We start from the raw sequence: 16,082 nt of genomic DNA, 5'->3' as shown, positions 1-16,082 counted from the left end.
TATATATATATATACACATATATATATATATGCCAAACGCACACACACACACACATATATATATATACACACACGCACACACATTTATATGTATAGAGAGACATATAAGGAGATATGTTATGGATCTCCTCTCTCATTGCATTCCAGAATCCTCTCTTCAGAGTTCCTAGCATGTGCTCATGCAAGACAATTTTCAACTTCGCTTAAACTCCATCTTATTTCTATAATTCTATCTCTACACTTCTCACTCCTTATCTCTTTCCTGAACTCTAGATCTTTATCATTTTCCCTCTTTCCTGTCTGAATTTTCCATGGGCATCTCAAACTCAATGTCCAAAATGAACCCATTAGATTCTACAAGTCTCTCCCTGTGAAAATCCACCCCTCTTCCAAACTTCCCCCTTAGATCTCCATCCTCATATTCATCCAGGTCTGCATCCTTAAGAGTCATTCTTGATTCTTCTCTCTTACTCATCCCCATAACCTGTCACAGACAGTATCTTTCACATTGACTCCCTTCCCTATTTTCACACTAGAATTTGGGCCGCTATCATATCTTACCTACACTGTGCTAATAGCCTCATACTTGCTCTCCTTCCTTTTTCAGTCTATCCCTTTCTGATCCATCCTGCACAGAGCTGCCATAACAATAATCTTAATGCACAGATTTGACCACGTTATTTCCCTCCACAAAAATCCTCATTGGCTCAATCTCTAGAATAAAATCCATATTCAAATCAGCCTGAAATTTTAAGGCACTTTACCACCTAGTTCCCATTTATCATTGTGGTCAGACTTCGTATTATTTCCAATCACAGACCATATTACAGTCAATCTAGACATTCTCTAAACTTGATATCCCATCTTCCATTTCTGTGCCTTTCCATAAAGTGCCCTCCATGCCTGTAAAGCAGAATTTCTCTTTTCACTTGCACTTCTTAGAATCTCTAGATTCTTTTAATCTAGAGTCCCCTTCATTACTAGTGCTCCCTTCTTTTTTAAATTATCCTGGATTTCCCTATTAGTGTCCTTGATGGACTGAAGGCAGGCTCCATTTTAGATTCTTTGCCTCCTCAGCACCCAGCACAGTACCTTTCGCACAGAGGAGGTATTTGAGGGATGCCTGTGAACTGAACTGATGTTCTAGTTAGAATATTTGAAACTGAATCTTCTTGCTCTACAGACACACCTGAACTATATTTAAATGGTTAGCTCACATTTAAAAACAAGTTATGTTAAATTTCAAACTCAATGATTCAGGAATAAGCTTTTAAGGATTTCAGTGGAGAGAGCAATTTGAATCCAGTTACTGTTAAGAAAGATTTTGTAGAGTCTTTCTTTCAGAGAGTTGGTAGACTTTGAGCTATGCCTTGAAGGACTGATAAGATTTGGCTACAAAGGAAGGCCATTCCTGATATTCCTTGAATCACAAGATACACAGCAAGAGTTTGCAACCTAGGATACTCATGCCCCAAGAAGATTAAAAAAGCTTGTCTAGGGGGTTCAGAAAATATTTGGTAATTATGTTTTCTTATTGAAATTAATCTCTTTATTTTCTAATGTGTAATGTGTATGCATAGCAAACAATAAAAAAAGTGGAGTTTGGATTTAGATGGAATCTCACAGTTCATTTAATTCAAGTCTTACTTCACTGATGAGGAAACTAAGATAAAGAAGGGTTAAATGACTGTCCAATGGCTAGGTCTAGAGATGAAAGATCTTAGATTCAAAATTAGCCTCTGACACTTCCTAGCTGTGTGACCCTGGGCAGGTCATTTAACCCTCATTACCTAGCCCTTACTGTTCTTCTGCCTTGGAATCTATACACAGTATTAATTCTAAGATGGAAGGCAAGGTTTAAAAAATTACTGCCCGATGTCACATTATTAGGAAGCAGAAGAGTTGGCATTTGAACCTAAGTCTTTTGAGTCCAAATCTAGTGGTCCTTCCATCAATATTGCTCCTTGAAATACATACAAAGATTCAAACTTTAAAATATGAATGGAATTTCAGAAACTAGGAAAGAGAGGAGTCACCCTAGAGCAAAGCACTCATTTAAGGGGAGTAGTGGGAAATAAAATTGGGTAAATAGGTAAGGATCAGATTATGAAGTGTTTCAAAAGTCAGGTGAAGTTCCAACTTGATCAGGCAGTCAGTGTGGATGTTTTTGAGTCATAGACTGACGAAAATACTATTTTAGGAAGATAAATATGGCACTCAAGAGAACAAAATCAGGAGGGAGGATTTAAACAACAAAAAAAGGAAACTGAGTTAATTCAGTCTTTTAAGTGCTGTGGGATTGGTTCTGAAGGTAGCTTGAGAAGAAGATAGCCATAGAGGGAAACTGAGGCAAATAGGGTTAAATGTCTTGAACAGGGTCATATAGCTAGGAAGTGTCTGAGACCAGATCTGGACTTGGGAAAATGAGTCTTTTTGTCTCTGGGTCCTGCACTCTATCCTCTGTACCATCCAGTTGCCCACAATAGAACACAGATAATGTTCACATGTTGTTTCCTAAGTGAATGTGTCACTGGCAAGGATTCTTCTGTATGGTCACTGTCTCTATTTGAGTTAGACACCACTCTAGAGACACCATTCTAGAGAATAGAAGCCAAGACTTCTGTAAAATGAGTCAGAGAAGGAAATGGCAAATGTCTCCAGTGTCTTTGCCAAGAAAACCCCCAATGGAGTCACAAAGTCAGACATGATGGAAACAACAAAGCAACAAAATACCCTTTCTCATCTTTTTTTCTTGCTCCCCATCCAACCCCTCTACACACATTTGTAAGATGTCTGACTAGGGATAGAAGTAAAGCACTTTGTCATCCATTCCACAGGCAAAAATTACCTAGCATTATGGGAATTAATTCTATAGGACATGGCCTTACTAACATTCTGCTTTATCAAGTTCAATATTTATCTGCTGACTGAAAATGAGATAAACCAAAACTAATGTGTTTTTAGTTTGAAATTTTATATTTCCCCAAACAAAATCATCTCATATTGCAAATTCACATATGCAATTTTAAACCATGATGCACTGGGAGAAATAAGATGTTTATATAATAGTGAAGAACAATTAAGTTTATATACTTTGTGAGTTTCAAGTATTCTTTTATGTTAGGTAAGCTCAATGGCCCAGAATATCTAGGGGCTATTACAGAATCTTGGAAAAAATAATTTACTAAATAATACTTCCAATGAGTACCTGACCCCCAAAAGAACATATTTCTTGACCTAGTTCCCCACAGTATCAATGAAGTAGTATTCCAAAATATAGAGAATACATTTTTTACTTCAGGGAGTAAGATGGATGCAAGAATATATATGTGTATATATTCTTGTGATTATATATATATATATATATATATATATACACATATATATACACATATATTTATTTATTTATATGTAAACACTTAAATGCATATAGAGATCTGCTTACCTGAAAACACATCAAGTCTTGTAGCCCCTGCATCTCTAAAAACAAGACAGAAATATTATTCCTTTAAATGCAGAATGTATGTTGAAGAAAAGTGACTAAACTACTGCTATGCAAAAAATTATGACCTGTTATCAAAAAACAAAAAGTAGAAAAGCTTACTTCAAGAGTTCGAAGTAATTTCTAAAAGCCTTTTTTTCACAGTTTATTTGCCTGCTAAGACCTCTGTTCATCTGGATATTGTGGATGTCAGAAAGTCTCCAAATTCGTAACTTTGGGAAACAGCAAGCAGAGAAGGGTTGTGGTTATATGAAGTTTAACTAAAAAGGCTTGAAGAGGAGAATGGAGTCCAAAAATTACTCTTGGGGGCAACTAGGTGGCTCAGTGGATTGAGAACCAGGCTTGGAGACAGTCCTGAGTTAAAATCTAACCTCAAATACTTCCTAGCTGTGTGACCCTGGGCAAGTCATTTGATCCCCATAGCCTAGCTCTTACCATTCTTCTGCCTTGAAACCAATACACATTGATTCTAAGATGGAAGGTAAAGGTTAAAAAAAATTACTCATAAAGTCATGGATTCAGTATTGTGGGATTCTGACCCTTTCTCCTTTTTGTTTTTAGATTAAGTGGATATAATTATATTTTAAAATATATAAATAATAAATATCTATTCTAGAAAGAGAAAAAACTAAATAATCACTTGCTAAACTAATCTCATTTCTTTTCTTTGCAGAGTGATTAGAAATGGCAGATAAAGATAGTGCCATGAGCATCACAGAAATAGGTTCCAGTAAAGCATTTGACAAATTCTTTTCATCGTACTATTGTGGATAAGTTATAAAGATGGGTTAGATAATAATAATACTATATTAGGTGTTTGGAAAATTGGCTGAATGGAGCCTAACAATAGTGATGAATGCATTAATGTCAACTAGAGGCTGATGCTATTGAATACCAAGGAATCTACCCATCCTCTTTAGCTCAATATTTTCATCAATAAACATTTATTAAGTACAATGTGATGTGCACTATGCTAAATGTTAGGGATACAAGAAGTGGCAAAAGACAGTCCTGGCCCTTAAGGAGCTTACAGTCAACAGGCACTGATTTACTGTATACTGCAAGCACAGAGCAGCTATAAAGTATAATGGATCTAAAGCACTGGGCCTGAAGGCCTGAAGACATATCTTTCTGAATTCAAATCCAGCCTTGGCTCTTACTAGCTGTGTGACCTCAGGCAAGTCCCCATTTGTCCCAATTCCTCATCTGAAAAATGAGCTGAAGAAGGAAATGGAAAATAACTCTAGTATCTTTGCCAAGAAAATCCTAAATGGGGTCATGAAGAGTCAGACCCAACTGAAACAACCCCAAAACAACAAAGAAACTGTACCTGGCACTTCCCTAGGTGCTGGGAATACAAAGACAATAATAAAATAGTTCTTGCTTTCAAAGGGCTTACATTCTATTAGTAAATTGGATGAAGTCCTAAATGACATCTTATAAAATGTGCATTTGACATATGAAGGCAAAAAGAGTTGCTTACATGCCAGAAGTCCAAAATTGTCAGAGCAATCTAAGTTGACAGACTCAGTCTGGCACAGTGAAATTTTATACTGATCAGTCTTGACTCAGGAGAAGAGTTAAGAAAATGTACCTCTTTGAAGAGGTGTACGGTATATGTATTTGTGTATGTGGTGTGTGTGTGTGTGTGTGTGTGTGTGTGTGTGTGTGTGGATAGATAGATATACAAAGAGATAGAGAAATAGATATGTCTGGGTATACATATATATATATATATATGTATATGAATGTGCAGGATGACTCCCTGGATAGAGAGTAGGGGAGAAGAGAAGGTATAAACTTGAAAGTGGAAATGATGTAAACAAAATACATTAACTTTAAAAAGTTATTATTTTTTAAGATTTTCGGTTGAGTCAATAATATGACATGTCAACTCAAAAAACAACATGGTGTCAGACTGCATTAGGAGAAGCATAAGAAGGAGTTAAAAGTCTTTCTTTCATGTGCTCTGAACTGATTAGACTCCATTTGGTGAAAGTTACTAACTTCTGGGTGTCTCATTTTCAAGGGAAATTGGCAAATTGAAGCACATTTATAGAACAGTAAACTAGGATGACGAGAGTCTTAGAGACTGACATTTGAGGATATACTGAAGAAGAAAAGACACAGGGAGAATATGGGATAAATATTTGAAGCTGTTGGTGACGTTTGTGAAGTCATGGGGTGATATCTTGACTTGTGCTTAAACTGTCTTCAGTCTCACTCTCTACCAGTCATCCAAATCCAGTGACAAGACAAAAGTCCTGTGGTGATGGTCCTGGATGCAGCAGATGACCTTGGCATGTTTGATACCTGACCAAGCTTTAAGGGGCTCCGCAATGCCTGCTTCAGCTGCCTTCATGGCCTCTGGAATGAATTGTTCTCTTCTGTCCATTCTGCCAATGTATCTGAACTACTACCAAGAGGAAGAGAGTTTAAATATTTTTCTTGGCTTCCATAGGCATGAATATCAAAAGTTGGGGGAAGGGGTGGTAGCTGGGTAGCTCAGTGGATTGAGAGCCAGGCCTAGAGACGGGAGGTCCTGGGTTCAAATATGGCCTCAGACACTTCCCAGCTGTGTAACCCTGGGCAAGTCATTTAACCCCCATTGCCTTAAATATATATATCATAAGTGGGTGAAAGTTGCAGAATTAAATATAGGTTTGATGCAAGGAAAAACTTCCTAATAATTAGAGCAATCCAAAAGTGGCCTATTTTCAGTAGCAAGTGGGTTCTCTATTTTTGGAATTTAAAGTATATGCTACATTACCACTGGTCAGGAATGTCTGAAAAGGATTCTTCTTTGGGTCTGATTTGGATTAGATGACCACTGAGATCCCTTCCTTCTAGGATTTGGGCTGATACAAGGTAGTAGGACAATTTTTAAATGGATCAAACATTTCTCTAGTGGTAGTGAATCAATACAGGGTGAATGGCTCTGATCCATCATTCTGTTAAGATACCCTTTCAGCATACCTAAAAAAATGAGTCAAAAACTGAGGATCTCTTCCACTTTTCCTTGAATAGTCTTGACCCTACTAATAGGCAACAGAGACTTCTTAATTTCTGATTTTCTAAATGAGGTCTTTCTAATATCTAAAACACTTAACAGTCTCTCTCTCTTTCACACACACACACACACACACACACACACACACACACACACACTGACACACATTTCCAATGCTTATTTTTTTAAAATAAGCAAAATTCAAACCAAGCTCCCTCCCAAAATTAACAATAAAAAAATTATTCATTCTACCAAAAGAAAAAAACAGCATTTAAGTGACAAAACTAAAGAAGACAGCTCAGGAGACCAGACTTGAATGATGCTCATGCCTTTTCAAATAAAATGAGCAAGGAAGGTAAGGGACAAGCAGTCTCAGAGAGTCTAGAAGCCTCTCAAGCAGGAAACTCCTCTTACAAGTGTTTGTGATTTCACAAGACTCATAGCAATAATATTTTTAATAGGTTTTTGGCTCTGCAGCCTAACAGATCAAGAAAATTAATTAATATCAATGTTTTGACTTCACAAGACAAGAAAACCCAGAAATTATAGGGTTTGAAATGCAAAATTTTCTGCAATTAAGGAACAATTATAAAAGCAAGCAAATAAAAAGCTAACCTGAAATTTATATGCAAATAACAATTGTTTCACTTGCATTATCATCAACAAGCATTATTAAATATCTACTATGTGTCAAACAATGGACTAAGTACTAGGGAACAAAAAAAATGAGGCAAAAAATTTGACATGATATCTGAGTGGATTTTTCTGATATATTCTTAATAAAATTCTTTAAGTATTCTTTGGTGCCATTAATATTGGTTCCTATTTGAAATTTTGGGATTTGTTTTCCATGCCTTCCAAGAACCTGAGACATCAACTAAATGGAGACTAGTTGCTTTCTCATTATCCAATGTACCTGACTAGGCAGAGTTTTGTTCTTGTTGTCATCTGTTGGAAAATCTCCTTGAAAGTAGAATTCTAGGAACCCAAATGATTTATATTAACATAAATGAATGAGCTGATGAAATCAAATGAGGAAGCAATAGTATTGATAGTCTTTACTGGATCTATCACATGCTTATGGTTCATTCATTTCAGTTATGTCCAACTCTTCATGACTCCATTTAGGGCTTTTTTTTTTTGGCAGTGGTTTGCCATTTTCTTCTCTAGCTCATTTTACAGAACAGAAAACTGAGGCAAGATCCCCATTTTTCAAATGAGGAAACTAAGGCAGACCGAGGTTAAGTGACTTGCTCAGGGTCCCATAGATAGTAAATATTTGAGGCAAGATTTGAAATCAAGTCTTCCTGATGCTACCCACAATGCCACCTAGCTGCCCTTAGTCTAGCATTCAAGGGCCTTCATGGCCCCAGTCAGTTACCTAACCAGGGTTGAAATCCACCCTCACATAATTTCTAGCTATGAGTTCCTGGGCAAGTCACTAAACCTCTGCCTCAATTTTCTCACCTATAAAATGGAGATAATAATAGCACCTATCTCCCATATTTATTGTGAAAATTAAATGAGATAATAATTGAAAAGTGCTTTTTTTTTTTATCCTGGGACTCCATTCTAGGAGCATAGGGCCACAACCAGTAGGCAATGGGTCACACAGTCGCTCAGGGTCACCCAGCTGGGAAGTGTCTGAGCCCGGGTTTTGAACCTAGAGACCTTCCGTCTCTAGGCCTGGCTCTCAATCCACTGAGCTAGCTCAGCTGCCCCTACTTTAGGTTGCAGTTTCTTTAGCAGATGTAGTTTTTACAGAAAAGTGCTTAGTACATGGTAATCCTTGTTATATAAATGTTAGCTATTATTGTTATTATTTTTAATATACTATTCTTCTTCCTATTCCCTTCAGCCAAACAGAACTACATCTAATAACCTAAACAGAATACTTCAGGGTTAACCTCTTGGAACTTTGCTCATGATGTTGTTACCTGTGCCTGAAAAGCATTTAATTAAAGCCCCTTAATTATTAGTACTCTCCCTTCCTCACGTTATTTTGTACCTCCTTTTTGTGTAAAAGTTGCATTTCCTTAGGAGAATGTAAGTTCCTTCATGGCAGGCAGTAATTTTACTTTTGTATTTGTGTCTCCACCACACGCCTAGAAAAGAGCCTTGTACCTAATGAACTTAAAAAAACAAACAAAAAACCTCATTTTCTGTCTTAGTAACAACTCTAAGACAGAAGGGCTAGGGCTAGACAAACAGAATTAAGTAATTGTTCCAGACTATTCACACAGCTAGGAAGTGTCTGAGGCTATATTTGAACCTAGGATCTCCTAACTCCAGGCCTGAAGCTCCTTCCACTGTGCCAGCTAGCTGCCCCATCATGGGAGCTTAATAAATGTTTGTTGAATGGAAGCACATCTTCCCTACCATCTCTGCACGCTGAAACTCTATCCATCCTCTAAAGGCAAACTCAAATGCTACATTTTCTAAAGTGCCTGTGTAACCTCATCAGTCAAAAGTGATATTTTACTCCTCTGAAGATACATTCTCATTTCTTTGTACTTCTAAGTACTTAGCAAACTCTATTTTTGTGTTATGTTGTTTTGTCCTTCATTTCAGAGACTAATGACATCAAAGGCAGGTGCCTTGACTTGTGTAAATTATATTTAAGTGAGGCACACAAAGTCATCAGCATTACTCTCCCTTCTAGTCCTTTAAGTCCAGTGGAAAGACAAAATTTTTTATCATATTATTAATGCAAAGGCAAGTGTGACAGAACAGATAAAAAAAAAAAAAACTAGCCTTGGAGTCAGAATGGCCTGTATTCAAGTCTTGCTCCTAAAAGAATAGATGTGTGAATCTGAACAAGTCTTATCTATAGTCTACAGACAACTCTCTGAAGTGTTTTAGTTACAGGCCAGTTTTTTAGAGTTAAATTCATTTCTTTTTTTTTTAATTTTCAATTTTCAATTAAACCAGTATTTATTTTCTCTCGATTCCAATCCCCATCTCCAATTTAAAGGAATATAAGAAAAACAAATGTTGTAAAAAATATGCTAAATTAAGGGGGGGAAATTCCTTTACTGGCTAACTCCAAAAATGTCAGTCTCCTTTTCCATCTTGAATCAATCACCTCTCTGTCAAAGGTAGGCGGTGCTGGTCATCATCAATTCTCTGTGATCCTATTTGATCACTGCACTGATTTTAAGATCTTTTACAAGTTTGTCTTTACAATGATGTTGTTACTGTATAAATTGTTCCTGCTTGTTTCATTCTGCATCAGGACATACATGTCTTCCTAGGTTTCTCTGAACCCATCCCTTTTGTCGGTCATTTTTGATAGCACAATAGTACTCCATCATATTCACATACTATAATTGGTTCAGTCATTCCTGAATTGTTGATCACCTCCTGAAAATCAGTTGATGCAACAGTGATAAAAGACTTCATATGAGGAACTCCCCAATTGCAAATGCAAACCAAAATAATAATGGTAGTTTTATATCTTTTCTACTAGATGGCAAATGGCTTAAAAGCAAGGAGTCTATCCCTAATTCCCTTTGTACCTCTTCATCTCTATAGAGAATAACATATTAACCTGCACATAGTATCCCAATAATTGATTGTTAAGATTGATTGCTAATCTCATTGACATGGGTACTCTCTCCAATGGCTCAGGTCCCAGTCAACTAAGCCTTCTTATTCATGTCCTTCTACAAAGCTTTCAGAGAAGACAATATGCTTGAAGGTTTCCTCTGGATCTGTTGGTACTTACTTCATGGGCAACTATCTCCCTTGAGTTTTATCAATGACTAAAGACAAAAAGCTCTGTGAATGAAATCCAAGGGTGTATCCTCACCCTTCCTCTTACTATTTACCTGAAGAAGTACTTAATAAATGTTTCCAGAGAGGATAAGTATATCACTGGAGAGACATCCTAATAAATGTTTGCTTCTCTTGCTTTTAGATTCAGTGAAAAAAGAGCCGGTTCATCTTGGTGGCAAATTCGCATGAAGTATATTCTCTACTCTGTTTCTTCTCTTTTTCAACTCAATTTAATTCTTCAAGAATTTATTAAAAACCTGCTCTATACCATCCATAAACTTTGGTAGGATCTGGAGATACAGAGTAAAAAATTAAATAGCCCTGCCCTCAAGGAGCTTATAGGTTACTAGGGGGAAACAAAATCCACATCAATAAGTTATAATAATAATAATATATAGCATTTTATGATTTACAAAAGCATTTTACAGGCATCTCATCTGATCCTTGCAATAATTCTGTGAGGTAGATGCTATTATGTTTAATATTTTATAGTTGGGGAGACTGAGATTAAATGAGCTGCCCAGGGTCAAAAAGCTAGTAAATGTCTGAGGCTGGATTCAGTTATGTGTTTATATTCTTACATAAATTATATAGGTATACAATCCACTTATATACATATAAAGAAATGTATGTATTTATATATACATATATTTTGAAGAAAGAGGGAGGGAGGGAGGGAGGAAGGAAGGAAGGAAGGAAAAAATGGAGAGAAATTTTTAAAGAAGATGCAAGACCTTTTTGTAGGATGTAGTACTTGAAATGAGTTGAAATAAGATAAAGATTTCAAGAGGTGGTAGAAACTAGAGGGGCTCATTTAAATAATCATATTCTCATTTGTACAACTGATAAGATTGCCTACAACACTGTAGAGATTCCAAATTAGATCACAAGAAATTATGCATGTGACTCAAAATTCACTTCAAAGCATGTACATATGCTAGCTTTTAAGTGTATCACATAGATGTAGCTTTAAGATCTTTGTTAAATGTTACTAAAGTTAATAATAATTTGAGACCAGACTTATGATTTTGGAAGGAAAAAAGAAAGGAAGGAAGGAAATCATTTAGAGAAGATGCAAGAACTATTGTAGGAGGGAGCACTTGAAAAGAGTTGAAATGAGATGAGGATTCCAAAAGCCAAGGATAAGGAGGGAGTGCATTCCAGGCATAAGAGTCAGACTTATAAGGCACATAGAAGATGGAACATTATGTAAAGAAAATACTAAGTTGGACAGTTTGGCTATAGAGTTTCCATGAGGAATTAATGTAAAATCAGTTCAGAAAGACTAGATTTATGTTATAAACTTCTCCCATAACAAACACAAATACAGGCATGTCTTACCTTGCATTGTCAAGTAATTCAGCAAGGGCTCCAAAAAGGAAGCTGTGAGTTGTGCTGATGGAATACAAAGAAGTTAAATGATAAAACAGCCCAGGACATGATGAGAAAGGGTCATAACCTTTGTGGATACACATGAAAAATAGCAAGAAAGCAATTTATCCAGCTCTAGACAGCTAACCTATTAAGGATTTATTCTGGAATCAGGTTTCTCTGAGCCATATTGGTTCTGAAGTAGTCTCTCTCCATTAAGGTTCCCAAGATAAGAATAGATTAGCAAAATGATTCCATGGGCTCCTTGCAAAACAGACACTGAGGGTGGCGGTGGTGGGATTGTAGCCTTAAAGTTTGCAAAATGGTTTATAAAAACTATAATTTGTCTAGTAAGTTATTAAAAATTTATTTAAGGTAGACCAGTTTCTGAAGAAGACAAAGGATCAAAGGCCCACAAGCACATTTCTCTTATAGCCAAGAGGTACCATCTGTTGCCACAGCAAATGAGAGGGAGTGCCCCTGTTTGCCCTGATAAGCTATACTTATCCTGGAATCCTTACAACTTCTGAGGCAGGGAGAAAAAAAAAAAAACTCCTTCTAAAATATCTCCTTAATCCACTGTCTGGGGTCATTCTCTTGATGAAGCCAACTACTGTAGAAACTACATTTAAAAAAATATTCACAATTTTAGAATCCTTAAACAGAACTCTGAATATTAACAGTCCTATATTCAACTCCTTTCATTTAGTGGTCCAGGCATTTCATCAGCAGCCAGAAACCTGCACCAAGGAAAGCAGTTTCCAAAGTAATTCTCTTCTGCCTATTAGGCAGAGGCAGTAGAAGCTAGAGAGGCTCATTTAAATAATTATCACCTCATTTGTAAAACAGAAAGATTACCTACAACACCATAGAGATTCCAAATGGTAACAGCTCATAGGAAATTATGCACATGACTTAAAATTCACTTTAAAGCATATTATATGTATGTGTGTTTGTGTGTGTACATATATATACACTAGCTTTTCAGTATATCTCATAAGCGGGGGTAAGGTCCCAGCAGCTTAAGGATCTTTGTTAAAATAACTACTAAAGTTAATAATAATAATTTGAGGGCAGACCTGTAATTTTATTGGCAAAGAGAGCTACTGGATGAGGAAAATCCCTTCACCGATGCAGATTAGCATCTCTTCTGCAGTTTATAGCATTAGAAAGCTGGCTGGGGGCACTGAGATGCCCAGTGATCTCAGGATCACAAAACCAGCATCTATATAAAGAAGAAAGAACCTCCTGACTTCCGTATCACCTTTTTTATCCACTCTAATCATACTGGCTTATAACAACTAACAAGAATAATAGTAATACCACTTCACATTTATATAAGGACTTTAAGGTTTAATAGAGGTCTTTCACTTTTAGCAAAACTGCTCTGTGAAGATCCAGATTGAAGATAAATTTAGTCGTGATCACTTGCTATTCAAAAATAGTAATAGCTAATATTTATCTAGTGCTTTGAAGGTTTGCAAAGCACTCTACAAAGGAGGAAAGGAGGATGTAAACAGAGCTGATAGCTCAGCTGACCTACTGGAGAATGATTTCTCATCTCTAAGCTGGAGAGAAGCTTAGCATCTCTAAGCTTCAGAGCTGAGGCATGGGTGACTGAATAATAGGGAGAAAAATAGTGCCTACATCTTCTGAATTGTTGTGAGGCTCAAATGAAATATTGATTGTAAAGCACTTAGTTCAGTGCCTAGAGTATAATAAGTGTTATATAAATGTTTGTATTTTATTATTATTATTATTATTACCAAGAGATCTGAAAGCTTTTTCTGCTTTAGAGCCAGCACTTAGAATGGGGCCTGGCACTTAATAAATTTGTATTGATTGATTGATTGGCTGGAATTCAAAGACAGTTGCTTCCAAACAACTATTTCAGCAGATTAATGAAATTCCAAAATAAGAAAGAATACTGAAGTATTCAAATGCTGCTTATCAATTAGTTGATATTATTATCCTCATTTGAAGCTCAGAGAGGCCATTCAATTATTACAATCTTAAAGTGAGATTTGAATCCATACCCTCCTCACTCCAGAACCAGAATTCTATCCATTACACTATGATTTCTCTAAGTAAGAAACTCCTCCAGTAATTTCAAATATAATTCAACATTAAAAAATGAAATTTGCCAACCTTTCAGGAACCTATTGATTGTGTAAACGGAGATATATTGTTCCTAGGAATAAAATGATTATGGCAAAATGATGTTAGAATTTCCCTACTGGTATATGCCTCCATCAAAAATTTACTTTAGGGAGAAAAGAGGAGGTGAATTTACATCTGATTTTTTTTCCTGAGGCTGTTGTTAATTTACTCAAGCAGGAGGAGAAAAGACAGAGTAAAAACATTAGCAGCCAGAACTAAAAAGGGACTATTTACCTAATCCCCTTCTCTCTGCCTACTACTCTATACAAAACCATCAGCAAAGGCAATATTACTATTCTTAAACCAAACTTTGGAATTTAAAAAAAAAATCATATCTTCATCATCAGATATCCCTAAGATCAGGGGCCTTCAATCAATATAATGGGATTTATAGTACCTCGGTGTCACTGGGCCTGGAGTCCAGAAGAACTGAGTTCAAATCCCACTTTGGACACTTACCACTACCTATGTGACCCTGAGCAAGTCATTTTAACTTTTTGCCTTAATTTCCTCAACTGTAAAATAAGGATAATAATAAATGTTGTGAGGATCAATGAGACAATAATTATAAAGCACTTAGCAGAGTGCCTGGTGAATAATTAAGTGCTACATAAATTTTAGCTATATTATTATTACCAAGAGATCCAAAAGCTTTCCCTAATTGAACCAGTACTTAGTACAGTGACTAGCACATAGAAGGCACTTAATAAATGTTTGTTATTGTTATAATTGTTATTCCCAGATGGTCCTTTCCACACCTCTATTTAAGCAATTTGATAGAAAGAAAGCATCCAATACCCCACTGGGCCTTTATTAAATGGAATCTAATAATTCAGAGGTTTCAATGTCAGAATTAAAAAGCAGATTTTTTTAAAATTGTAGGATACTGAGCTATGTACTGCTCTCTGGCATTAACTAACCATATTGCTAAATAATAAATAATTATTTTTAATAATCTAAATAATAAGCAAAGCAAGTTTTTAAATAATCTAAATAATAAGCAAAGGAAATAAAATAAGTTTCCCAAAACCTTTGCTTCTGTATCTCTTTGCCTTGGCTCAAATCACATTAGGCAGGTGCAGTGGAAGGAAGTGGTGTTGGGCTTGGAGCAAAGAAAACTGGAGTTCAAATTCTGCCTCAGCCTAGAGATCCTGGGCAAGTAATATAATCTTCCTCAGGCTCTGTTTCCCCATCTGTGGAATGGAGATACTTAACTTACTTCAAAGGGCTGCTTCGAGGGATCAAATAAGGTCATATCTCTTTTCAAACTTAAAATCACTATATAAAGGCAAGCTCCTGGTTATTTATTATTATTGTTTTTGTTGTTATTATTGAACTTGAGTCAGTCAAAAGAGAAACCTGCAGGACGGATGTATTATTATTACTGTACTTGAGCCAGTCAAAAGAAAAATGGACATTTGTGTGGAAAGAACAAACCCTGGGCCTTCATTGGTGTCTCCTTTTTAATATCTCTGGACCCCAATTTCTTCGTTTCTAAAATTAAGGATCTCTAAGGCACCCCCAAAATCTAATAGGAGAACAAGGTTTTAGACTGAAAGAAGAAGCAGTTTTAGAGGCCAATATGTAGGGAGTCAGGAAACCACTGGAGAACATAAATGGTTATTTGGAGGGCAAAATGGGGGGTGCACTGTAAGGGGAAACTGTGGAGTGTCTACACATTCCAGGTGTGTGTCGGGGAAGCTCTTTGCTGGCCTAACCTGGACTGAAAATAAATTAATAGATTAAATGATTAAGGAAGAGTAGTTACTTCAAGGAGGGCGGCCACTAGCATTTTCGGAGCTCTGAAAACCAAAATCTGGAGAGTGGAGGGTGGGGATCCTGGGGTGAGGAGTGTTGTTTACGTTTGCTTATTCACACAGATACAAAGAAAGCAATAAGAGATGCGCCACATTCCGGTGAAGGCGGTCCCGCCCCGCCCCCCGGCGCCCCGCCCAGGTGGCTCACCTGTTAGTCTGGATGTAGTCCAGGTGTATCTGCCCCCGGTGCAGCGCCGCGTACCTGTCTCCCATGCTCCCAGGAGCCAGAGCTCAGAGCACAGCGCGGCTGTGGGGGCGTGGCGGAGGGCGGGGTCCCCGCCAGGAGACTAAGGGAAGCTCCACCCCCACTCCCCCTGGCGCCCTGGACGGGAAGTGCAGCAGCCCACTCACACCTCCTCACCACCTCCGCCTATCAGAGAGCTCAGAAAGCCTTCCTGAGTCTCCTCCCTAGTTTATAGATGGTTTGACCATAGGGTGTGACCTT

General features: G+C 37.0%; 1 protein-coding gene across 1 annotated transcript in view; it reads right to left on the bottom strand.

Moving 5' to 3' along the window:
• The window catches only part of MORC1 (MORC family CW-type zinc finger 1), a 196,677-nt gene extending 180,827 nt beyond the window's left edge, over nucleotides 1-15,850 (bottom strand). The window contains exons 1-3 of the mRNA XM_044669190.1: nucleotides 15,786-15,850; nucleotides 11,631-11,684; nucleotides 3,446-3,480 (exon numbers count right to left, since the gene is read on the bottom strand). Coding sequence (XP_044525125.1) covers nucleotides 3,446-3,480; nucleotides 11,631-11,684; nucleotides 15,786-15,850 — 154 coding nt within the window. The remainder of the gene's footprint in view (nucleotides 1-3,445; nucleotides 3,481-11,630; nucleotides 11,685-15,785) is intronic.
• Between the last annotated feature and the right edge of the window lie 232 nt (nucleotides 15,851-16,082).

The sequence above is a fragment of the Gracilinanus agilis genome, chromosome 3 (assembly GCF_016433145.1).
Source record: "Gracilinanus agilis isolate LMUSP501 chromosome 3, AgileGrace, whole genome shotgun sequence".
NCBI lineage: Eukaryota > Metazoa > Chordata > Mammalia > Didelphimorphia > Didelphidae > Gracilinanus > Gracilinanus agilis.
Note: the sequence above shows the minus strand (reverse complement) of the source record. Positions and strands in the feature narration are given on the sequence as shown.